The 24215-nt window shown below is 48.0% G+C and overlaps 1 protein-coding gene across 2 annotated transcripts in view; it reads left to right on the top strand.

Annotated features, from left to right (window-relative positions):
* The first annotated feature begins 40 nt into the window (after positions 1-40).
* CLCN6 (Cl-/H+ antiporter 6) overlaps positions 41-24215 on the top strand; it is a 32669-nt gene continuing 8494 nt past the window's right edge. For both annotated transcript variants that reach the window (XR_014138125.1, XM_081796455.1), the window contains exons 1-18: positions 41-239; positions 1023-1082; positions 7357-7422; positions 7780-7845; positions 10069-10135; positions 12784-12890; positions 13474-13600; positions 14365-14432; positions 15816-15874; positions 16601-16733; positions 17318-17431; positions 17746-17912; positions 18453-18579; positions 21238-21364; positions 21652-21805; positions 21903-22062; positions 22172-22278; positions 23435-23621. Coding sequence is in view for 1 of the 2 variants with exons in the window: in XM_081796455.1 (XP_081652581.1) it covers positions 153-239; positions 1023-1082; positions 7357-7422; positions 7780-7845; positions 10069-10135; positions 12784-12890; positions 13474-13600; positions 14365-14432; positions 15816-15874; positions 16601-16733; positions 17318-17431; positions 17746-17912; positions 18453-18579; positions 21238-21364; positions 21652-21805; positions 21903-22062; positions 22172-22278; positions 23435-23621 (1983 nt within the window). In the remaining variant the exon portion in view is untranslated. The remainder of the gene's footprint in view (positions 240-1022; positions 1083-7356; positions 7423-7779; positions 7846-10068; positions 10136-12783; positions 12891-13473; positions 13601-14364; positions 14433-15815; positions 15875-16600; positions 16734-17317; positions 17432-17745; positions 17913-18452; positions 18580-21237; positions 21365-21651; positions 21806-21902; positions 22063-22171; positions 22279-23434; positions 23622-24215) is intronic.

The following is a 24215-nucleotide window of genomic DNA, read 5'->3' as shown; positions in this document are numbered from 1 at the left end:
CGGGCCCTCGCCCCACCCGTCTGCAGCCACTCCCTGTCTCGGTCCCAAGCTCGAGAGGGCCACGTGACACTGTCGGGGCCAGTCACGTGAGGCGCGGATTCTGGGTGGGAGGGGGTCGGTGGAGGGTTCCGGAGTGGCAGTGAAGGAGGGAGATGGCGGGGTGCAGGGGGTCCCTGTGCTGCTGCTGCAGGTGGTGCTGCTGCTGCGGTGAGCGTGAGACCCGCACCCCCGAGGAGCTGGTAAGGAGCAGGCGGAGCCCGCCTGGGGAGGGGGCGGTTGCCATGGGATGGCGAGAGGCGTTGCCGGGGGGTGGGGCCGAGCCGCGCTGGGGCCTCAGGTGGCAGCGGGTGGGGTCTGGGGACTGCATCCTAAGCTCTCGAAGCATCTGCCGGGCTTCACGTGCCCAAGTCTGGGGTCTTTTCTCATAACCCCTCCCTGGAATCTGAGGGAATATCCAGGCCCGCTCCAGTTAATCCCCTCCGTGTTTTCTTTTATTTCCATGTGAAAAGAGTTTTGAATGAAACCAGCGTTTTCAGAATGAGCCCCTTCGCTGGACTTTGTGCTTATCATGCAGCTGGCTTAGTTTCCCCAGCCCTTTCTCACCGTATCCCTCACCTTTTCTGGGTCATTGATAATCCACCTTCCCTCTGCAAAGCACCCTGGGAAGACTTGAGTTGCTGTGTCCCAGAGTTGACAGGTCCCTTCTGTTTTCAGATTCGCCACATTGTCAGATGGAACCTGATTTTTCCCCCCTTTAGCTGGCAAGGGACATCTTTGAGGTGTCCTGAAATCGTTATTTGAAGAACACATCAATAGAAACAAAGAGCTCAGCTGGATGACCGTAGATTGCCACCCACAACACCCCCTATCCGAAAAGTGTTTTTTTTTTTTTGAGGTCTTGTTCCCATTTGATAATAGTTCGAGACGATTTGGAAATTAGCAACAAATTTCCATAAATACTTCTGTTTATTTTTACTTTTAACCGTTAAAAGAGTCTTGCTTTTGTGGATCTGTTTTTCTAGACCATCCTTGGAGAAACACAGGAGGAGGAGGATGAGATCCTTCCAAGGAAAGACTATGAGGTGAGATTCTTAGATGCTGTCTTGGGTAACAAAAGCAGTGAGTGACCTGGTCACTTCCGACCGAAACATTAGGATTTCAGTGAGAGATGCTCTTTGTCTCTCCCAGGGAGTGAATGGGTAAGAAGAGGTCATGTGTCTCTCTCTCGAGAAACGAGCTGTTTAACAAGCCCTTTTCTCACCATGACCCCAAAACAGGGTCTGGGTATGTCTCCATGCATTCACAGGTCTATGGTACCTTAACCTGGATAGAATATGTTTGCTGTTAAACTATTTGCTCTTACAGCTAGAGACCCAGAGTCAAAGCCACTGACAGTGTGTGTTCATAACAGGTGTGGGACAGGAGTGTGTGCTTCTCTTCTGAGAGAACTTTGTTTTCAGATAGATGATTGTTTCCTGCCCAAGGAACTTTTTTCTGAAGTGCTCCTAATTATAGTCCTTGTTTCAAGTATGGGATTTTTAGTGTGTGTGTGTGTGTGTGTGTGTGTGTGTGTGTGTGTGTGTTTAGTAAGGCCAGTGCTGCTGGAGTGAAACCAAACAAATACACCTCTTTATCATTTAATCCGTTTACGATAATGTGTCTGTGATTTTTGAAATGACAAAAACAAGCCTTGGTTGTGATGGAGAATTCTTAAACTGTTTACAAAAAGAAGCTAGAGAAAAACCCATAACCCTGTTCATTAAAAGATGACCATTAACCTGACTGAATGTCCTTTTCTATGTTCCCATTCCTGCTTTTTTTAAGTAACAAGTGTGATTTTTACTACATGTACTATTTTAACATGTTTTCCCCCAACTTGAAAACAACTTTCGTATTGCTAAGTACTTTCCTACAGTATCTTTTTAAATAGACAAATATTTTTTATGAAGCCACAATTTATTTAATTTGATTTTTTTATAGGATGAACTGTATAGTCTTGACTATCCTTTCTTGTTCATTTTTAATCGCTTCCTTAAGCAATTCTAAGAAGTGTAATTAATCATGCATGTATAACGCTTTTTCAAAAATGTCACATAGGGGCGCCTGGGTGGCTCAGTCGGTTAAGTGTCCGACTTCGGCTCAGGTCATGATCTCACGATTTGTGAGTTCGAGCCCTGAGTCAGGCTCTGTGCTGACAGCTCAGAGCCTGGAGTGTGCTTCAGATTCTGTGTCTCCCTCGCTCTCTGCCCCTCCCCCACTCATGCTCTGTCTCTCTCTCTCAAAAATAAATAAACATTAAAAAAATTTTTTTTAAATGTCACATAGACTAAAAGTTCAATATTTTAGGGCACTAACAGACTAGTTTTCTTTTTAACATTTTATCTTTTGCTGTAGAATTTAGTACAGCTAATAGGATTTATTGGAATAACATGGAATTTCAAAAAAACCTTTCATTATAGAGAATTTCAAACATAGAGAAAAATGGACAGGATAGTATATTGAAATCCCTTGTACTCATCATACAGTTTCAGCATTCAACTCCTGCCCAACCTTGTTTCATCTGGCTCCCATCCTCTTCCCCTTCCCTTATTATTTTGGAGAAAATTCTACCCATCACGTAATTTCACCCATAAATAATTCAACATGCATCTGTAGAGGATAAGGTTTTTGTTTTTTTTTTTAATGTTTATTTATTTTTGAGAGAGAGGGAGAGAGGTGCAGAGTATGAGCGGGGAGGAGCAGAGAGAAAGGGAGACACAGAACCTGAAGCAGGCTCCAGGCTCCAAGCTGTCAGCACAGAGCCCAACACGGGGTTCAAACTAACAAACTGTGAGAACATGACCTGAGCCAAAGTAGGACATTTAACCTACTGAGCCACTCAGGCGCCCCAGGGATTTTTTTTTTAGCAAAACAGGATACCATGTTCATACCTAAGAATTTAACAATAATGCCTTGATATTAAATGTCCAGTGTTCAAATTTGTCAGTTGTCTGATAAATGTCATATAATTTTTTAACAGTTTGTTTCAACACAGTTCCAAATAAGGTCCTCACATTGCATTTGTTTGATTATCTTTTAAGGTATTTTTAAACTTTTTTTTTTTTTTTAAGTAATCTCTACTCCCAGTGTGGGGCTCAAACTTGCAACCCCAAGGTCAAGAGTCACAAGCCCACCAGGTGCCCTCCTTCTAAATTTTTTTTAATCTGTAGGTCTCTCCTTCATCTTTTTCTTCCCTTGCAGTTGACAGAATAATTTTAGGACTCTGGCATTTGCCAGTTGCACCACCGTGGTATATGCTACACTGACGGGAATGCTTTTCATGAGTCAAAATAAAAAAGCACAGTATCTACTGTGCACACATCTACTGATGTGTTTTCCCATATTTCTAAAATATTTGTGTCCGTGCACACTGTTGAGAGGTTTGCAACAATTAGTATAAGAAGCCCCATATTGCGCTGTCACCTTTCATTCCCTCACTGAGCCCAGTGATGTCACCCTGAATGTGTGACCATGACTGGAACTTTCTGGCAGCCTTCATCTACCCCCTGGAACTCACCATGGTTTCTCTGCTCCATTGATCCTGCTATTCCCAAGCCTCCTTCTCTCCTTTTACTAAATTGCACTTACGTTTGTAATGCGTTTACTTTCACCTGATATGCATATTTATGTAAATGTTATGGGTTAATGTTCTTTCATGTGAGTCATTAATATTTCTCAATTAACTATCTTCAAGGATGAGCTTCTTGAGAACATTTGCCTTGCATAAGAGCAAATTTAGCTGGACGCTTAATCAGAAAAGTCTGCTCAGATTTTATTAGGGATCAACTAGAAAACCCTTCTTTTGAAAATCTTTCTAAAATGTGCTCCTTCTCATTCCTGCCTCACTAAGAGTTCATTACACCTACTTGACTCATTTCTTTGATAAGTTGGGGGTCTTACAAGATGTTAGGATTGCTGTTTTGACATCCTGTCTCGTTCTGGATGGTTCATCTGTGGGATGAGTCTGTTAACAGACAGTGATGTTTCATGCTGGTCACAGACCCTCTATTGCTGTTTTGAATTAGGGAAAGGCACCCCTCAGAGCAGAGGATTTAGAATAACAGGCCTCTCCCTCTGGGCCACAGCAGCTCCTGTAGCTCAAGACCCATTGAAAGTGCTTCTTGTTGGTGGAACATGGGCTGCCTTTCAGCCCCACTTGCCCTCTTCCCCCGCTCCCCCCACCGTGGCTGTATACCATTTTGCTCATAACCTTGGGCAGCAGGACACCTATACACATTTTATTAAAAAAAAAAAAAAGTTGAGGCGCCTGGGTGGCTTAGTCAGTTAAGCATCCGACTTCAGCTCAGGCCATGATCTCATGGTTCGTGAGTTCGAGCCCCACATCGGGCTCTCTGCTGTCAGCACAGAGCCCACCTCAGATCCTCTGTCCCCCTCTCTCTATGCCCTCCCCTGTTCACGTGCACACGTGTACTATCTCTCTCTCTCTCTCTCTCTCTCTCAAAAATGTAAACATTAAAATTTATTTTAAGTTGTTAGCCCCCCACCCCCGACCCAAGAGCAGAATACAGCAGAAATAAAAGGAAGTTCGTTGTCACAAAAGAGAAGTAAACGATACCTCGTTTTAATGAATAAATTATCTGGTCCATTGGTACGTACTTAACGAAGTGTCAAACTCAATTTTAAAAAAAGAAAAGATCGATGTCCTGGTGTTAGAATGGTTTTCAAAATGTGCCTTTTAACAGTTTTCTTGAACTTATAACTCATAGTCTATACAGTTTATCCATCTGAAGTATATGATGGAGTGGTTTTTGTAGTATATTCACCGAATTGTGCCACCATCCCCAGATCACTTTTAGAACATTTTCATCACCCCAACAGGGAACCCTGTACCCGTTATTGGTCACTGCTCACTCCCCTTGACCTTGACCCTCACCCTAAACAACCACTAGTCTACTTTCTGTCTCTAGAGATTTACCTGTTCTGGACATCTGAAAAACCTCTTAAATGTTTATGAAGCCGTAGCATTATTAAACAAACCGTGAAGCACATAATTGGCTGGCAATTTCTCTATATGTTTGGTATGAAGGACATTCGCATTTTTCAACATTTTTTCCCCGTTTGTTCCTGGAACGTGATATAACCTTAACGTTTTTTTTTTTTAAATGTACATATATATTTATATGTATGTACATAAAACACATATAAATATGTATGTATTACGCGCACATACTCTATATCCCACCCCTTGCACAGTAAAAAAATCTACATATAACTTTTTGACTCTCCAAAACTTTCTACTAATAGCCTACTGTTGGCCTTACTGATAACATAAAGTCAGTTAACCCATAATTTGTATGTAACGTGTATCATATGCTGTATTCTTACAATAGAGTAAGTTAGAGAAAAGAAAACGTTAAGAAAAAAGAGAAAATACGTTTACGGTACTGTACTGTATCTTTTGAAAAAAATCTGTGTACAAGTGTATTTGCTCAGTGCAAATCAGTGTTACAGGGTCAACTGTATTACACGTATAGTATGTTATGTATATGTAATCACTAAATACATACACATCCTCATCATTCACAGATGAGTCCGTTTCCTGGCAGAAGTATTTTTTACCTACTGCGGTATTTTGTTTCATAATCAGAAAAAAAAAGTCTTTTTTATTTTTTATTTTTTATTTTATTTTATTATTTTTTTTTTTTTTAATTTTTTCAACGTTTTTTATTTATTTTTGGGACAGAGAGACAGAGCATGAACGGGGGAGGGGCAGAGAGAGAGGGAGACACAGAATCGGAAACAGGCTCCAGGCTCCGAGCCATCAGCCCAGAGCCTGACGCGGGGCTCGAACTCACGGACCGCGAGATCGTGACCTGGCTGAAGTCGGACGCTTCACCGACTGCGCCACCCAGGCGCCCCAAAAAAGTCTTTTTTAAATATAAAAAGTACATGTGAGAATTTCAAACAACACCCAGATGTGAACAGCCACCTCAGAGATATGCATTGTTAACAGTTTTCCCAGGGGTGCTTGGGTGGCTCAGTCGGTTAAGCAGCCAGCTTGATTTCAGCTTAGGTCATGATCTCACAGTTCATGCGTTCAAGCCCCACATCAGGCTCTGTGCTGACAGTGTGGAGTTTGCTTGGGAGTCTGTCTCTCTCCCTCTCTCTCTACCCCTTTCTGCCTCTCTCTCTCTCTCAAAAAATAAATAAGCTTTAAAAAAAATTTTTTTTAAGTTTTCCCAGATGTCTGGCATTATCTGCTGACATTCAAATAATCTTAATTTTGTGTCATCAAAACACGATCATATTATATATTTCATTCTGCATCTGGCTCTGTTTGTGTACTTTGCATTTTCTTTTACTTAATAACTTCTATACATTTTCCACATCCGTCTGTGGAGACCTATCATAAGTATGGTTATGTAGTCTTCCATATTTGGATGTTGGATCATCGATTTACTACGTTGCCTGTCGATGCCCCAGGACCCTTTGAAAAAAGGGATTTGGACTTTGGGGATACGTATGGATGGAATAAATTGTCACGTGTCACACCTGTGTTTGGCTGACTGCTGACTCTTGTCGTGGGAGTGTGGCTACCGGGCCAGCGTCCAGCTTGTTCACCAGCCTATGCGTAGGTAGCAACAGGTTTAGGAAGGAGAGAACACACAACACATCATTTCCTTTGTTGCCAGACTGCTGCTTCTCTTACAAAACATAGAAGAAATAAAATTAGTTCCTTTGAGTTGTTTCTCAAGATGCCTCTGGCACACACACAGATTTGTTGCAGAATAGCCGTGTTGCAGAATAGCTCAGTTTAAGGAACACTGCTGTCGATGCAGTTTTAGGAGCTGTGCTGAATCTGTGCCTCTTCCCAACATAAGCTGAAAGTTGCTTTTTAAAATACCTTGCACGTTGGTTCGTCTCGTGACTAACCTCTTTCTCATGGAAGCTGACTACTGAAGAGACTTGTAATTAACTGATTCTCTAAATGAATTTGGTTCTGGTTAGTTGATGTAGTGGGATAAGTTGGGGAACACTGATAGCCAGAGGTCTTTTCATGTTTCGCAGAAGCAGGATGTTTAAAGGTAGGTAATCGAACGCTTTTCCCACAGCAGGAGTCTGTAGCCGTGCTGCTGGAACGTTCGTGCACGTCCAGCACCAATTCTGATGTGACAGATCAAAGGTCTGAGATGCTGCACTTCTAACCAGCTCCCCCCCCCCCCCCCCCCCCCCGGTGCTACAGGCCCACTGCCCTACCCGTCCACACTTGGAGTAACAGGAACCTAGAGCTTTATTTTCCAGGTTTCGGTAATTGTTCCTGTCTTGTGACTTTTCTTACTCCTGTTTGTCTTTCAGAGTTTGGATTATGATCGCTGTATCAATGACCCTTACCTGGAAGTTTTGGAGACCATGGACAATAAGGTGAATCCCTTATTGATTTCTTGGGACTGGAGAAATCTCACAGTAGCTTCTTTTTCCCATCTAAATGCCCCTGTGAATAGCCTTACTCCCGTGGCTTTTAGCCCCTTTCGTGAGATATCTGCATTTACTCCTGAAACCTTCACCCTGTCAACCACAGTACCCACAGCCAGTGTACCTGGCCCAGCCTCTTACAGTATATCCTTCTAGCCTTGTAAAGCACCTGCTATAGCAGACGCCATTACCGTGCTTGCTGTCCCTGTGGAATCTAGCCTGACCCTGATTGGCCAAGATGTGTTCCTTCCTTGCTGCCAACAAAACCGTATAATGAACTGAGCTTGTTTTTCTCTGTGTGAACAGAAAGGTCGCAGGTATGAAGCCGTGAAGTGGATGATGGTGTTTGCCATTGGAGTCTGCACTGGGCTGGTGAGCAGGCGGGGGCGTGGGGATGTGGCGGGCCAGAGGGGTGGCAGAGGTCAGAGGGCAAGTCATTTGTCATGATAACAGAGACCACCTTTTCTGTTTTTCTCCCCCGCCCCCAAATAATAATCCTGACACCGTTTTCATGTCTTGTTTTTCTCTTTATGAAAGTGAACCAGACATCACTGGTACTCTTTAAAGCACTCAAAGGCTTGGTTAGGACCAAGCTGTCGTAACATGGCATTGTCCCGTCAGGCAGACATAGTGGGGAGAGTACTGAGTGGAATTTGAGGTCACTCTGTAGGGAAAAAGCAAAGTAGTGAAACAAAACCGACCGTCGTACCCTTTCCTTTAGTATGGCATGCCCATAAGCAGGACACCGTAGACCTCAGTGAATTTATTGTCCTGGGCTGCTTCCCTGCACGTGGCTTGTTTTATCTAGAAGGTAGAGCTGGTGGCTGTGGGTGGAGGAACATGCCTGAATGCATGTTCAGCCGGCTGGGGTCGGCTTGCTCGTACGTGAATCACAGACCAGAAAAGATTATGAAACACTGCCAAACTTGAGTAGTAGCACAAGGCCTGGAATCCCAACTGCTGACCTAACCACACTTAAAGCTGGGGAAGAGAAACTGGAAAAGTCAGCAGACAGTCAAAATGAGATGTCAGATATGATTTGCCATCAGTACAGTGTTAGAATAGGCAGTCTTCCTCCATCAGGGCTGCCTTTTATCCTATATAAAAACACCGACTTGCAGGGATTTAAACGACAGGTGTTTATATCTCACGGTCCTGGAAGCCAGGAAGTTCAAGATCAATGGTACCAACAGATCTGTGTCCTGGGCTTCCTGGCTCCTGGCTGTGTCCTCACAGGGCAGAAGGGGGCAAGAGCTCTGTGGGGTCTTTTATAAGACTACTAACCTTATTCACGAGGGCTCCATGCTCAGGACTTACTTTAAACCACCCAAAAGGCCCCATCTCCTAAGGTCGTCACAATGGGGGTTAGAATTTCACCAGATGAATTGGCGGGGGGGGGGGGGGGGGGGGGGGGGGATGCAAACGTTCAGTCCAGGACTGGGGTTATAAGTATTCCTAAGCAGCAGCCTGTTTATCTCTCTGGAATGACTACAAGTCTCACCTTGACTCTGTATGATATACCCATAAAATGCAAACATGTGTTTAATGTAACGTACCCACAAAGGCTATGACCAATTTTTATTTTTCTGGCGCTTGTCAAATTTTTACTGTAGTAGATTCAGAGGCCAAGGACCATCTTACTAGTTAAGACAGACGGCACTCAGAAGGCCTCTTTAGTGACATTCTGATGGATGCCGATGTGGGGGGAACTTGGGGTGACCGGATTGTTTTCCTGAAATTTTAGAGTGTCTACTTTGTTGTGTATGTTTCTGGTTGCAGATTTCCCGGCAGTAAGCATCTACCTGTTTAGTCTTTCTGCTACTTTCATATCAAACTCCTTTGAGCTGCCATTTACCGGTACCAGCAACTATACCACGTACCTTCGTGTTATTGGAAGGCAGACTTGCCTTTATAGCCTAGCAACCAGCCCTTGTTACTGCTTGGCTCGCTTATCCTTAGGTCTGTCACGGTATCTGCTGCAGTACTTGAAAGCCTGCAGGCGTTGGCTTGAGGGAAGGCCAGAGTCAAAGGCATGAAGCCTTTGATCCTGAATCCACTGAATCATAAACCTTTCCTGAAGTTCTCCTTTAAGCCCCGAGCCGAGACTTGGGGCTTAACATGGACTGGTTGGTGAAGCTTTTCCATACACACCTGAGTAAATGTTGTTTTTCAAAGTTACATCCTAAGCTATATACTTAGCTAAGCATCACTGAAGATATGACTGGAATTCTTCATCTGAAACTGCCTTTGGAACATGCTGAGCAGTCCACGATTCTGGGTATTACTGTAGTCACAGGATGGCCTTCCTCGGTTTCACGTCTTTTCCGGCATCCTTTTCCCTCTTTGTCTTACTCTCTTTCTCTCGGCAGAGCTATGCCCCCGTCCTTTGTTCTTTGGAGAGGCGGTGGGGCCAGGCTGGCAGGGAATCTCCTGGAGAGTCAGAGTCCCTAACAGGAAACCTGTTTCCGCATTGCCTGTTGGTAACACGGGTGCAAGTGCCAGCCAGGAAAGGCCAGGGGGTCATCCCAGCCTCTGAGCAAAGTACCTGCGCCCCGGTGGGGAAAAGCTGTGTGACGGTTTGCTTGCTCTTCACAGGTGGGTCTCTTTGTGGACTTTTTCGTGCGCCTCTTCAGCCAGCTCAAGTTTGGAGTGGTTCAGACCTGTATCCTTTTCCCGGTTCTTGGCATTCCCAGATGTCAGCAGTCTCTGACTTTGCTCTCTTACCTAAGAACAGTAGACAGGGCCTGTTGAAGAGTTTTTATTAGCCATTCAGCTTAAGTTTTTTAATGATCATTGAAGGACACAGGAGGAAGAATTTGATAGAGACTCGTGTTCAGGTTGGTAAGACACAGATCCCACAAAGATGCCTGCTCTTCCCAATCATCTGTAAATTCAGTGTGTTCCGGTCACAATTCCAATAGAGTTTTTGAGGAACTGAAAAATTCTCTTCCTAAATTTGTTGGAAAGAGTAAAGGGCCAAAGGTGGTCGAGACAGTTTTGAACAAGCAGGGGGAACTTGTCCTACTCAACGTGAAGGCTCGCATAATTTAAGATCTAGTAACTGAAACCATGTCATACTGGTGCAGGAATTCCCAGTTAGGCCAACGGAAGGTAACAGAAGCAGAAATTAGCTTGCACATGTAGAGAGGTATGGTGAATGACAGAGTTAATGTTGTAAGTCTGTGAGGAAGAGATAGATAATTTAACAAAAGATGCTGGGACACTGGTTATCCATCTGGAAAAATATAGATTCCTTCTTTGCACTGTAAATTAATTCCAGATGGATTGAAGATGTAAATAAGCAAAACAAAACTTGAAGAGACCACGTGATGTCAAGAGTAGGGAATAATTTCTTAAAACTCCAGGAGGCGCAGAGTGAAAGGGAAAAAGGTCAATAAACTTGACCACAGCAAAGTAAGTTTGTTTTTCTTTCTTTTTTTAAAAAAATTTTTTAACGTTTATTTAGTTTGGAGAGACAGAGTGCAAGCAGGGGAGGGGCAGAGGGAGAGGGAGACACAGAATCAGAAGCAGGCTCCAGGCTCTGAGCTGTCAGCACAGAGCCCGCCACGGGGCTCAAACTCACAAACCGTGAGATCATGACCTGAGCCGAACCCAGATGCTTAACCGACTGAGCCACCCAAGCACCCGAGTTTGTTTTTCATGCAAACAAAAAACCTCAAACCACAACAATAAAACACCATAAACAAAATGGAAAACGAGTCCACAGCCTAGGAGAGGTGGTTCACCATACATTTAAGAGGCAAGCAATTCGTATCTGGAACACAGGAAGAGCTGCAACTCGGTAAGGAAAAAGCCTAATAGAAAAATGAGCAAAGGAGCAAACAGGCAATTCTCAGAAGAGGAAAATTGAATGGTCAGTAAATAAACCTGGGGAAAGGGTTCCCCTCACCACTAACCAGGGAAATGCCAGCCAAATAGACAGCAACTCCTGAATCCCTCTTTTTCCTGCGGACCTTGGACCTGGGACATGTACGTACCCGTTCATAACAGCTTTGTGATTGCAGAAAGGTGAAACCACACCAGGTGGGAGAATGGAAACATTGTACCACTACAATGGTACCATGGTACAGTGGTTCGTATGGTGTGATTTTACGCAGAATTTACAATGAATGGACCAGCGCCGTATATATCAACATGACTAATTCTCAAAAACGTGATGTTGAAGAAGAGAAAAGAGGAAATTGTAGAATGTGTATGAAGTGCAATCCCATTATTTTAGTTTCAGAAACATATACTACGATATGGCTACGTATAAAAACACAGAAAGACACACAATAATTTCAGGTTAGTGGTTTCTCTGAGGGGAGAGAGGGAGGGAAACACAGGATTTTTTTTTTTAATGGTATCTAATATTTTAATTAAAAAAATAACCTGGAGCAAATTCAGGATTTGTTAAAGTAAGGATGGAGGCGGGGGGGGGGGGGGGGGGAGGGTGTTTGTTACTTTTTATAAAGTGAAGTGTTGATGTGAAATGTTGGGGTCCGGGAGTGAATGGTCAAGAAAGATTCCTGCGACGTTTTCGGTGCAAAAAAAGGTGGTCTTATTAAAGCACAGGGACAGGAGCCATGGGCAGAAAGAGCTGCCCCAGGATTGTGAGGAGTGAGTGATTATATACTTTTAAGTTGGGAGGGGGTCAAGGATAGCGTTAAGTCTTTTTTTTTTTTTTTTTTTTTTTTTTGCGTTAAGTCTTTAAGAAATTTGGAAGCAAGGTTTCCAGGGCCTTGAGAGGCTAGCTGCTGTTAAGATAAGGTTATTTACCATTGTCCAGTAAAATCTTTGTCGTGGAACCCTTCAGATGTGTTATCAGTGGGCCGTATGTTTGAAGGATGATTGCTAACATAAACCTTGGGTTGGGAGTTCAGATAAAAGAAGTTTCCAAAGGGATTTTCGTATGTTAAAGAAGACTGAGGATCCCGGAGGTCGAGCAAATGTCACACTAAAGTTGCCCTTTGCCAGGAGCATTAAGGGTCAGACATTTGAGCTCCTGGAGGGCAATCACTGTACCACCTCAAGTATTTGTCGATGGGCTGCAAGTTGTAAGGTTATTTGAGTTTTTCTACATTCCTTTTGCCTTTGTTCTCCCCATCACTATTTCATAATTTAAAAATGGCCCCTCACGTAGAAGACATCTCAGGCAGTTTCCTTTTTTTTAAGTTTACGTATGGAGAACAGGAAGATGCACAGGAAACAGCCACTACGTCTTAGAGGAAGGGACACCGCACCATTTCAGGTGATGGTGGGAACGCCCTTGACTGGCGGAGCATGTTTTCCTTAACCCTGGTTCTGTAGCGGTGGAGGAATGCAGCCAGAAAGGGTGCCTTGCCCTGTCCCTCCTCGAGCTCTTGGGTTTCAACTTGACCTTTGTCTTCCTGGCAAGCCTTCTCGTCCTGATTGAGGTGAGGTGGTGTGGGTGTTGCCTTTTTGCTAACGAAGTTTCGGATTCTTTCGTGTCCACTGCTGGAAATGCCGGGAAGCTGAATCAGACTTAGAAATGTAAGTTCCGGCAGAAAGTGGCCCCTCCTACACTTAAGAGTTGTTTCTGAAAGTAAAGGTTTCAGCCTCTGGTGAGATTACAGAGGAAAAGTCCAGATTAGGAGGGTGGTTCTCAACCGTGGCAGCACATTAGAGTCACCTGGGGGACTTTAAAAAATGACTTTAAACTAACTTTAAAAATGGCAGATACCCGGCTCAAATGAATGAGATCGGAGTCTCTGGAAGGCGAATGTCTGCATTGGCAGATGCAAGTTTCCCAGGTGATGCTGACTCACCAGAACCTGATAGGAATGCAGCTGTTTCGGTTTCCCCTCAGACCTGCTGAGTCAGAAACTCAGGGTGGGGCCCACCGGGTGATGCTGATGCGAATGAAGGGCAGCCCCACCCCCCCACCCCCCCCCCCACACCTTGGTAGTGAGGCTGTTGCCAGTAAGCCATAGGACCAATGGATTTTGAGTTTACGGGTGTCCTACTCTCCCCCCTCAGCCAGTGGCAGCAGGTTCTGGAATACCCGAAATCAAATGCTACCTGAACGGTGTGAAGGTGCCCGGAATTGTCCGTCTCCGAACCCTGCTCTGCAAAGTCTTTGGAGTGCTGTTCAGTGTGGCTGGAGGTAAGGAAGCTCTTTCTGACTTTTATCCTTCCAAGTATTCAGGGGGTGAAGATAACAAGAAGCATCATGTACGTAAATTAAGTCGATCTGGATTTGAAGGGCCTGCCCTCTGACCCCTGCACTGTTTCTTGGTAAGTCATTGTTTTAAATGTAGACGCGTTAGGAAGTTACCAGAGATATGTGACAAACACATTTAGTTTTGGAGTAGTGTGACCATCTAGTTGGTCCATGGAGTTGGCTTTTAGCAAAGTCAGCAAGCTTTTTGTGTAAACAACCAGACAGTAAATATTTTAGGCTTTATGGGCCAAGAGACAAAAGGGGAGATGTTATGTATGTACTTAAACCTCTATAACCATTTGAAATAGATCCATGTAAGGATGTAAAAACCAGGGGCACCTGGCTGGCTCAGTCGGTGGAGTGCATAACTCTTGACCTCGGGGTTGTGAGTTCGAGCCCCATGTTGGGTGTAGAGATTGCTTAAAAATAAAATCTTTAAGGAAAAAAAAAAGAATGTAAAAACCATTTTTAGCTCCCAGGCTGTAGAAACAGACATTGAATCTATCTTGGCCCACAGACTATAGTTTTCTGACACCTCAATTTAAAGAGTATTTTCTCTTATTTGATGGGAATTTGACTCTCTTACAAAGTCATATAATCATCTCTGTTGCACGGCTGTCGAGAGAAAAGTCTACATAACAAAGGTCTCCTAACCAAGTGGGGTGTCTGTGCTGACTGATGGTCTCTCCTTTTCCACCTGTTCCCAGGGCTCTTTGTGGGGAAGGAAGGCCCCATGATCCACAGTGGAGCAGTGGTGGGAGCTGGCCTGCCTCAGGTAAGAGTTGATGGGCTGGGACGATACGTCCCTCCCAGCGGGCCCCTGGGCAGGGGCACATCCATGGTTGAGTTGATAACCAATTCGTCGGGAGCACCTAACGTGGCTTTGGAATCAGATGTCAGTTTGGGTTGAGGTGGAAACTGTCCTGTCATCCAGGAGAGTGGGTAACTGGTACCTCGAGTTTTTAACAAGGCCCTGCTGAGTGCCCGGAGCAGCCATGGGACATTCTGTTCGCATGAAAGTCACCTGGTGCGCCCATAGCCATCGCCGAGCACCTGCACGTCCGGGGGCTTGATGGGTCATCTACATGCTGCCAAACCTGAAGAGGCTGGAGGCATTGACCGAGGCGGTCTCAGGCCCAGGTCTGTGCCGACCCCCTTTGGGGTCGCACAGGAAAGGTAGCAGCCGCTGTCTGCTGAGTGCCCTCTGGGCCAGACTCTCCATATACCGACTTCTTTCTTCTTTCACGCCGCCTCAAGGGTTTGGTTGGCCTCAGTCATCCCCATTCGCATTTGAGGAAACTGAGCAACCGGCTCGGGACGCCAGAGCTCCCGCTTCTCACGGTTTTTCTGGATTCCCCAGCTGCCAATTGGAGAAGTCTGTGTTTCCTTGTAGACAGCCCTCGTGCTCTGAGGGAAGAGTCGCTGTGGCTGTGGGTTGTCCAAGCCCATCTTCTGGTCTCTCTCTTGCTACTGCGTCATCTCCTTCACATCAAGTGCTCATCCTGGCCTCCCAGGAGTGAGCGGAGACGGGGGGAGGAGGCCAGGCGAGGGCTGGGCGGCAGCAGCCTGAGAATTTGCTGGACACATTGGAGGATGGCTCTCCCGGCCCCTTTCTTACTGACCTCCCCTGAGCAGAGCCTATTTCGTCTTCTGCTGCAGCTTTCAGATCCTCCTTTTGCTCAGCAGTTTCCCCTTTTGCTTTGCTTTGTTTCTTTTTTTTTTTTAAGATTTATTTATCTTGAGAGAGAGAACATGAGAACACGTGCACGCATATGTGTGTGCGCACGTGAGTGGGAGAGGGGCAGAGAGAAATTCCCGTGCTGTCAGCGCGGAGCACATCATAGAGCTCAATCCCATAACCCTGAGCCGAAATTGAAATCAATAGTCGGACGCTTAACTGAGCCACCCAGGCACCCCTCTTCTCTTCCTTCCTGACTTGTTGACTGTGCACTAAATGCGATTTCCAAAGATCCTAGAAATATGGGGGCAGGAAAAGAAGTTCTTTCCAAAAATGATGCCTTCCCTCCCCACCCCCCATGTTGTTCTTCTGGACTTCTCCTTCTTGTAACACATCTGGCTGGGTGTGCTCAAGCAAAGGGACTTCCCAGGGCCTCGGTCCCTGTGGGCCCCCCTCTGACTTTGTTTTCCCTTCCTCTAGTTTCAGAGCATCTCCTTACGGAAGATCCAGTTTAACTTTCCCTATTTCCGAAGTGACAGGTATGAAAACCCAACCATCAGAGAAGGGGGGGCTTTGAATGTTTCTGAGAATACGCAACTAGGGCCATGCTGGCATCGTGGCTTCTATTTTATCATGACCTAAGGCCTAGAACCATCTCAGGCAATGAAGAAGACAGCCCAGTATCGAATACATGACCAAGAAAGTCCATAGGCGTATTGTCGAGAACGTGTTTTATGTTCCAAAATGTCGTACTTGGTCAGCTGCCTCTGTGGGTTGCAAGGTGCTCTTCCTGGTACTTTTTCGCCCCGTGGGATTTGTGTGTGTTACTGACCTGCACGCCTTGCTGGGCCCTTGCAATCAGGGGCCCAGGTTCAGAGCTGTCCATCTTCTCGTATCAGGAGTCCCGCCGGTCACTGTTACCGCTCCTCGGCATGTAAACAGCACTTTGACATTTTTCGCTGATGCTGAGGCTTGCTGGAAGAAAGATCTGGTGAGAACCTGGCTCAGCAGTGACCGACAAAAGTCTGCACTCAGTCCGTGTTCAGAGCAGACTGACGTCAGGGAGCCCCTCCGACTCAGGAGTGTGTTTGGCTCTTAGGTAAACCGTATTTGCTGCTGAGTCGGCCTCACCAGACACCTGCCCTTCATGAGCCCTGACTGCGTGTCACAAGACGTTGGTGGACCAGGAAGTAAAAACTGCCTTCTGCGGCCTGAGGACTCTTTTTTTTGGGGGGTAAACCACCTGTCTGTCTTCTCTCTCCCAGAGACAAGCGGGACTTTGTATCAGCGGGGGCCGCTGCTGGAGTTGCTGCAGCTTTCGGGGCTCCCATCGGGGGGACCCTGTTCAGTCTGGAGGAGGGCTCATCCTTCTGGAACCAGGGGCTCACGTGGAAAGTGGTAAGGAGGACTTTGAGTGAAAACCTTTTCCTAAACCTAAAACCGCTCCCGCCCCCGAATTAAACTAGACATCTCTTTCTTGGTGTGTTTACCTGTCATTTGGTTGAGACCAGGACGGGTGACTGTATCAGAAAGTCCTTTGCTCTAGCCCCGTAACCTCCAAACTTTGGACTTTTTTGTACTTTTCCCGTTAATGCCCCCATCCTCAAATCAAACTGCCCTTGTCCTCTGTTGATGAGCCGTCTGGCGTGACAATGGGAGACCAGCTGAGGTCAGAGGCAGGCAGTGGCAGAGCTTGGACTTGAACCCTACTAGCGTCCTACCTCAGACTACTGTGTTCCTCCTCTTGTATTTGCTGTTCCTTTTAGGGCACAATATCCAGTCCATAATAGGCGCTAAATAAACAGACTCTCCCAATAGGCTGTTGAATGCATACTTCTTACGGCCTGATTTCACACTTTCTCACGCTTGAGGTGTGCCCACGGCGGGTTTCTATGCAGGGCAGTAGGTTTCCTGAGGCCGCGTCCAGCAGAAAGTAGGACTTGTCACTACTGAATGTTCTCGTGCGTCCCCTTTTCTCCTAGCTCTTTTGTTCCATGGCCGCCACCTTCACCCTCAACTTCTTTCGTTCTGGGATTCAGTTTGGGAGTTGGGGTTCCTTCCAGCTCCCTGGATTGCTGAACTTTGGCGAGTTTAAGGTAGGTTTTTATCCTTTCTTCCATAGTTGTTGGTTTTGGTTTTTGTGTTTGTTTTTACTTGACCTATGAAAATCGCTCTTAAGTACCAGAGAGAAGTGGTCAGAAGGGCAGGTATGGCTTCCGGTGGGGCATCTCTGCCCCGTTAGTCTCGTGTGTGTGCTCAGTGCTTGGCGTGGGTGGGCTTCCAGCACCGCACTGGCTCTTGTAGAAAGAAAGCAGCCTCGCCTCTTACTTCTTTCTTCTCTGCTTCTATCCCTCCCTGTTCTCACGGGCACTATGGTTTTTCTCTCTCCCTCCCTTGCCCCTTCTCTCAGTGCTCTGACTCTGATAAAAAATGTCATCTCTGGACAGCTATGGATTTGGGTTTCTTCGTCGTGATGGGGGTCATTGGGGGCCTCCTGGGAGCCACATTCAACTGTCTGAACAAGAGGCTTGCAAAGTACCGTATGCGAAACGTGCACCCGAAACCTAAGCTCGTCAGGTACCTGTGCAGTCGCCTCCCCAGCCTGCCGTGGCTCCCTGAGCTTCCTGTGGACCGGGCCACCTCTCCCTAGGAGGGCGAGCGTGTGAACTGACCCTCCTTCCCGTGCCACCTTTGATTTCGTGTCTCAGACGGAAAACACAGACGGGGTCGTAGATCTCCTCTATTTGTCAGACAGGCCAAAAGGCTGAGTCTGAGCTTAACTTACATCAGAGTTGCTGGTTGAGTCCCCGCCGCTAGGACATGTGACAGAGTCAGAAGGCTCTCACCCCGGGACCTAAAATGGAGGGCCATTTTGTTCCTGTGAGAGAGATGATGTGGATGTAGCAGCCCGTGTTACTGGCTACCCACTGTTTACATACGCCTTGCTGGGATGCAGTGAGTCGCTGACAAATTCTGCGCAGATGCTGACTGACTAGAGGCTGCTGGGCGTGCTCTTTGGGGAAGTGAAGGTTGGGGGTAGACAGGGTTGTGGCTTTTTAGTTCCCAGGACTGGGGTGTCTTTTTGTCTTGTAGTAACAGCTGTGCTTTGCTTCCTAGAGTCTTAGAGAGCCTCTTGGTGTCCTTGGTAACCACTGTGGTGGTGTTCATGGCCTCGATGGTGTTAGGAGAATGCCGACAGATGTCTTCTTCGAGTCAAATCGGTAATGACTCATTCCAGCTCCAGGTAACCCGTGTGCACCTGCTACCTTTGTCCTCTACCCACAAAAAAAAAAAAAAAAAAAAAAAAAAGAAGAATCCAGAAATGTATGACCTGCCTCTGCTTAGGGCTAGTAGCTACGTTGGGTTCATTGCTCTGCGCCTGTGTCAGATTGCTAAGAGACAGAGGAATCTGTAGTGGCCTTTCTACTGAAGCAAGAATGTGCACGCTCTGTCCTTTTCACTTTGGTGAAGAGTCATGGACATCCTAGAGGGGAAGTCTTCTCTCTCTCCAGCCCCCCGGCCCCCCTTTCTGTTGATCCATATTAACTGGAGACCAGCTCAGGAAGCTGATCATCCCTTCTTCATCAAGCCCCAGTTTCCTCTTCTAACTCTTCACCCCTGAAAGGTGCCCACCAGCCTCACCGTGAATGTGAGAATCACCCCTAAGATGGGGAGAAAGAAATGTCTGTTTTGGGGTGATCAGTGATCTGGCTCTCCTGGCATCTTCTGGTTCTTACTGGGTTTAGGTCATTTACTGGCATATGTTCTTTTTCCGTCTCCCTTTCTCTCTCTTTTTAGGAGTATTTAGTATTTTCTAGAACCTTTCCCTGAAAGAGCAGGGTCATTGAGGGAAGCATTAGAGCTTTGTCCCGCAAGTTTTTGGTCCAACCTGTTGGGTTTAGAGAGCCGCATCTGGTCAGCCAGATGCAAGGTTCTGGCCTCTAGGTTAGGGGCTCAGGAGTGTTCACTAAGTCCCCTGTCCTCTTGTTGCCCCTGAGTAGCCGCTAAGCTCCCTCAAGGCCTCGGTAGGGACGTTGTCTTGGATGACTGTCCTTTTGGTGTCCCCAGGAGCATCCATGAATAGCACGTGTTAGATCAGGTGTCAGCAAACTATGGCCCACGAGCCAGAGCTGGCCTTTGGCAACTGCTTGTTTTTGTGTAGCCCCCGAGCCAAGAACAGTGTTTACATTTTTAAAGGCCGTTAAGGAAAAGAAGAATGTGCAACAGAGGCTGTCTATGGCCCGCAAAGCCTAAAAGATTTATTATGTGGCTCATTATAGAATAAGTTTGCCAGCCACTGTCACTAGTCAGTCCTGAGGCGATCTCATCACCAGCCCAGCATTTTCCAAATGTGTTTTGTGGAATGTTGACATATGTGATTCAGGAACAAACAGAAAAGAATTCTGCAGTCTGACAGGTTAGCCAGAATTAAACAGGTTGCTCTAATACGGGACTTCCTGGGGCCTTTAAGATTCCAGGAAGTGTGACAGACGTGGAATGTTTATTGGGTGCCAGGGATTCCACTAAGCACTTCACGTGCATGACTCCATTGAATCCTTACCACTGCTGTGTTGGCACCCCATTTTACAGGTGGGAAGACAGACAAAGTGACGTCTTGACCGTGATCTCTCAGTAGCATATAACATGAGGTCGGCATTATTCCCATTGCATAGGTGAGGCAGCTGAAGCTTTCACAGAATGAAATGCCTCTCCCACGGGGCTGGCGAGGGGCTGGTTTAGAGGCCAGTCCTTCTGCATATGGAGCCTGTGCTCTGCCTTCAGCAGGTTCCCTGATCTCCAACAAGTGCTGTGCTGCATCTCGGTGCACTCGACTGCAGGACTCTTTCCTGGGAGCCCTCGGGACTGGGGTTCCTCTAGACATAGTCTGGGAAACACTACGCCTGTTGGTCATTCCACGGTCACACACACATTTCTCCCTTGGCAGCTCCTCCCTGCCAGGTTCCTCCAGTAGGGGGCACCGACCTGCTTCCTGCGGCCCTCATCCAGCTGTATCGCCCAGGCCGGCTCACCTGGCAGGACTTTGCAAACCCATCACCTCACAGGAGGGCATCTCTAGAATGTCCTCAATAGAACTGAATCCAGGCAAGATCCATTCCTCGTGATGAACTTTGTAGTAACAGTGTACCCGTACACACAGTGTTAAGTACCCCACCTGTACCGTTGTGCACCAGAAGCTAAAACACAGGGACTGTCCTACCCCAAATGCCCTTGTCCTCCGATGAGTCAGGCCGCTACCAGGATGTCCTCTTCCCACACAAAATGGCGGAGAGAACGAGAGGTCTGAATCGTGGAGAAATCACCTCTTTTCCCTGTTGGGGTTTTGTTCAGCCAGACGGGCCTGGGAGGGAGAGACAGCCAGGAGCAGAGCATCTCCTCCAGGCCTCATGTGGAACTGGCTTTTCTCCTGCAGAAAATGCAGGGGGGGAGGCTTTTTCCATTTGGACCCGAAGTCGGGGCATTGGGTCAGGCAGGAACCTGGCCTGTCCTCCACCATCACCTCCCACCTCCCAGCAACTCATCTGTCACCCACCTCCTCTTCCCACAGCCCACGGGGCTCTGGGGTCAGGCTTCTGGCAGTGTCACCTACTAAATTAGCACCAGGAGAGGAAGCAGAGGCAGATCCATGGCGAATTTCATTGTAGTAACTCAGGAGCCCTCCTCCCGATTCTTTCGTCCTCAAAACATAAGGAATACAGCGTTACGGTTGGCTGCTTGTGGCTAGAGATCTGTTTTTGCCACAGGTTTAATTTCTGGGTAAAACTTGCGAGCCAGACTTTCTCAACCTGAGCAGAGACATCCCACTTGAAGACGCTGAGCGCCCTGGTCCGGTGTATTGACCCTTTAGTGACCTTGTGCCTACTTTTTGATTCCTGTGTCCCAGGTCACATCAGAAGATGTCAATTCAAGTATCAAGACCTTTTTTTGTCCCAACGAGACCTACAATGACATGGCCACACTCTTCTTCAATCCCCAGGAGTTTGCCATCCTTCAGCTTTTCCACCAGGACGGTGAGAATCTGTGAGCCTGCCATTCTCGGGCGATCGCTCTTTTCTGCAGGGAACAAATTACCATTTCTCTGCCCCTTCCGTTGGCCCACGGACACAGCCACGCTGGCCCTCAGATCTGAGCAATGGGACTTTTCCTTTGTAGTACCACCCCAGACCAGGCCAGAGTTTCTGCCTCCGGTGTCGGAGGTGGACCAGCGGGGTACGGAAGGATCTGGAAGGAGCCAGGGCAGTCCGGTGGGCCCTGGTGGCATCCGGTGGTGGGACTCAGGCTGGCCCTTGCCTTGCAGGCACTTTCAGCCCTGTCACCCTGGCCTTGTTCTTCGCCCTCTATTTCCTGCTCGCGTGTTGGACCTATGGCACTTCTGTTCCCAGCGGCCTGTTTGTGCCTTCCCTGCTGTGTGGAGCCGCTTTTGGGCGTTTAGTTGCCAATGTCCTCAAAAGGTACCGTGTGTGTGCGTGAGCACGCCTGTGCGTACATGCTTGCGGGTGTGGAAACCTTGAGATCCTCAGCCAGGGTCTCGGTTTCCTTCGTCCCCAGCTACATCGGCTTGGGCCATATCTATTCGGGGACCTTCGCCCTGATTGGTGCCGCAGCCTTCCTGGGTGGGGTCGTGCGCATGACCATCAGCCTCACGGTCATCCTGATCGAGTCTACCAACGAGATCACTTATGGGCTCCCCATTATGATCACTCTGATGGTGAGTGCTCCCCTTCCCGGCCTCTCTCAGGTGCGCGGCCAAGATTCCCCACACCCCCCACCCCGCCCCCCACAGCAGCTTCTTTTCAAGTCTTTGTTTCCTGTTTCAGGTGGCCAAATGGACGGGAGACTTTTTCAACAAGGGCATTTATGACATCCACGTGGGCTTGCGAGGCGTACCACTTTTGGAGTGGGAGACGGAGGTGGAAATGGACAAGTGAGGCCACGCCTTGTCTTCGTGTGCTAGTTTCAGAATTTATAAACTCTGGGGCCCAAGGGATGTTTGTATCAGGGTGGGAGGTGGTAATTAAGGTTCTGCGGTTGGACTGCAGGAAGCATGTGGGTGTGGCGGGGACCCGGGGGTGGAGGACAGAGGGGCCTGGTGGGGGCAGAGGTGGGCAGGCTGCTTCCTGGTGGTCTTTGGCTCCTGTGGCATTCCGGTTAAACGCGAAGGGGGGTCTCTCGATGAGGCCTGTGTCGTGACGACGTTTAAGGGTCTGCCGAGCCCTGTTGAGTGGGAACCAGCCTGCGTCCCACGTGCCTAATGAGTGTCATGCTATCAGCAGTGCTTATTCTGGGCATAATCACCAAATTCTCCATCAGCCCACAAATGGTTTGGGCCGCCTGTGTCTGGGTATCCCACCCGGCCCTGAGAGTCCCACAGAGGGATCAGCAGACTTTCTGCAAAGGGGCACATAGCATTTTCAGCCTTGCAGGCCACGTGGTCTCTGTTAACGTATTCAGCTCGGCCACTGCAGTGCAGACGCGGGCACAGATGGCACGTACGTGAGCGGGAGAGGCCAGATTTGATCTGTAACCTACAGTTGCCACCCCGGTGTGAAAGGACACCCCACGCTTTTTTTTCTTTTAATTCCAATAGTACGATTAGCAGTTCAGTGGTAACACAAGCAGCGTGCCATGGAGGGCTGAGGAGGGAATGGCCGATCACCCGGCCAAGTGGTTGGGGTCTGTGGGGAGGGGACATTTTGTGTGGAGCTGAGGGGTGAGGAAAGGCCCACCGGTTTGGCAGAGCAGGGAAGGGCGTTCCAGGCACGGGGAAGGGCATTTGCAAAGGATAGAAATCCAGAGGAGCTGCCAGAGAGAGAGGGAGACACAGAATCCGAAACAGGCTCCAGGCTCTGAGCTGTCAACACAGAGCCCGACGCGGGGCTCAAACTCACGGCCCGTGAGATCGTGACCTGAGCCGAAGTCGGACGCTTAACCGACCGAGCCACCCAGGCGCCCCAAGAGGAGCTGCCAGAGATGGTTCGGAAGAAGGACCCCCACGGTCCAGGAGTGCAGGAGCGCCGGGACTCGCTCCCGAGTGCTGTGGGCTCTCTGCTGAGGCCGGACGGCTTTCCTCCCTCCTCTAGACTGAGAGCCAGTGACATCATGGAGCCCAACCTGACCTACGTCTACCCGCACACCCGCATCCAGTCTCTGGTTAGCATCCTGCGCACCACGGTCCACCACGCCTTCCCGGTGGTCACGGAGAACCGGGGCAACGAGAAGGAGTTCATGAAGGGCAACCAGCTCATCAGTAACAACATCAAATTCAAGGTACAGCAGCCCGAGGGGAGCGGTGGGCGACAACCAGGCGGTTTCTTGACACACACCCTCATCTCGTGCCTGCCAGCCCGTAGATGGGGTGCCCTGGTTGGCTCTCGGCAGGGAGAATCAGCCAATCAGCCTCTTCATTACGTGCGGCGAGTGAGTGAGTATAGACACGATAGCAAGTGTGGACTTCGTTAGGCCATTGGGACATGTGTCCGTTCTCATTCCGGCAATCCGTGTAGGCGGATCTTTTGTTTTAATTGACGTGATTTATGGCGTATAAGTGGTAGCAGGGGGCTCTCTAGAGTTGTCAATGACAGAGATGGACTTGGGCCTACTTAAAGACAGAAAAAGAAACAAGCCGGAGGCTGCAGGACTGACAGGAGAGCTGGAGAGTGGGGAGCAGCACGCCGGGTGTGCGGGCGGCTGGCAGACGCCCTGGAGGGGACGCCAGCCGCTGCTCCTGATTTGAAATCCAGGCAGTGGGAGAGTCCCGCTGCCTCACGGAGGCCTTGTGCCCACCCCTTGGCTCTGGGGGCCAGGCCCACATACGTCGACGGTCCCCCCACGACGTGACGTAGGAGAGGGGCTCTCCCTTGG

Source organism: Panthera onca, chromosome C1 (assembly GCF_046562875.1).
Source record: "Panthera onca isolate mPanOnc1 chromosome C1, mPanOnc1 haplotype 2, whole genome shotgun sequence".
In the NCBI taxonomy this organism is placed as follows: Eukaryota; Metazoa; Chordata; class Mammalia; order Carnivora; family Felidae; genus Panthera; species Panthera onca.
This window is presented reverse-complemented; position numbering and strand designations above follow the sequence as displayed.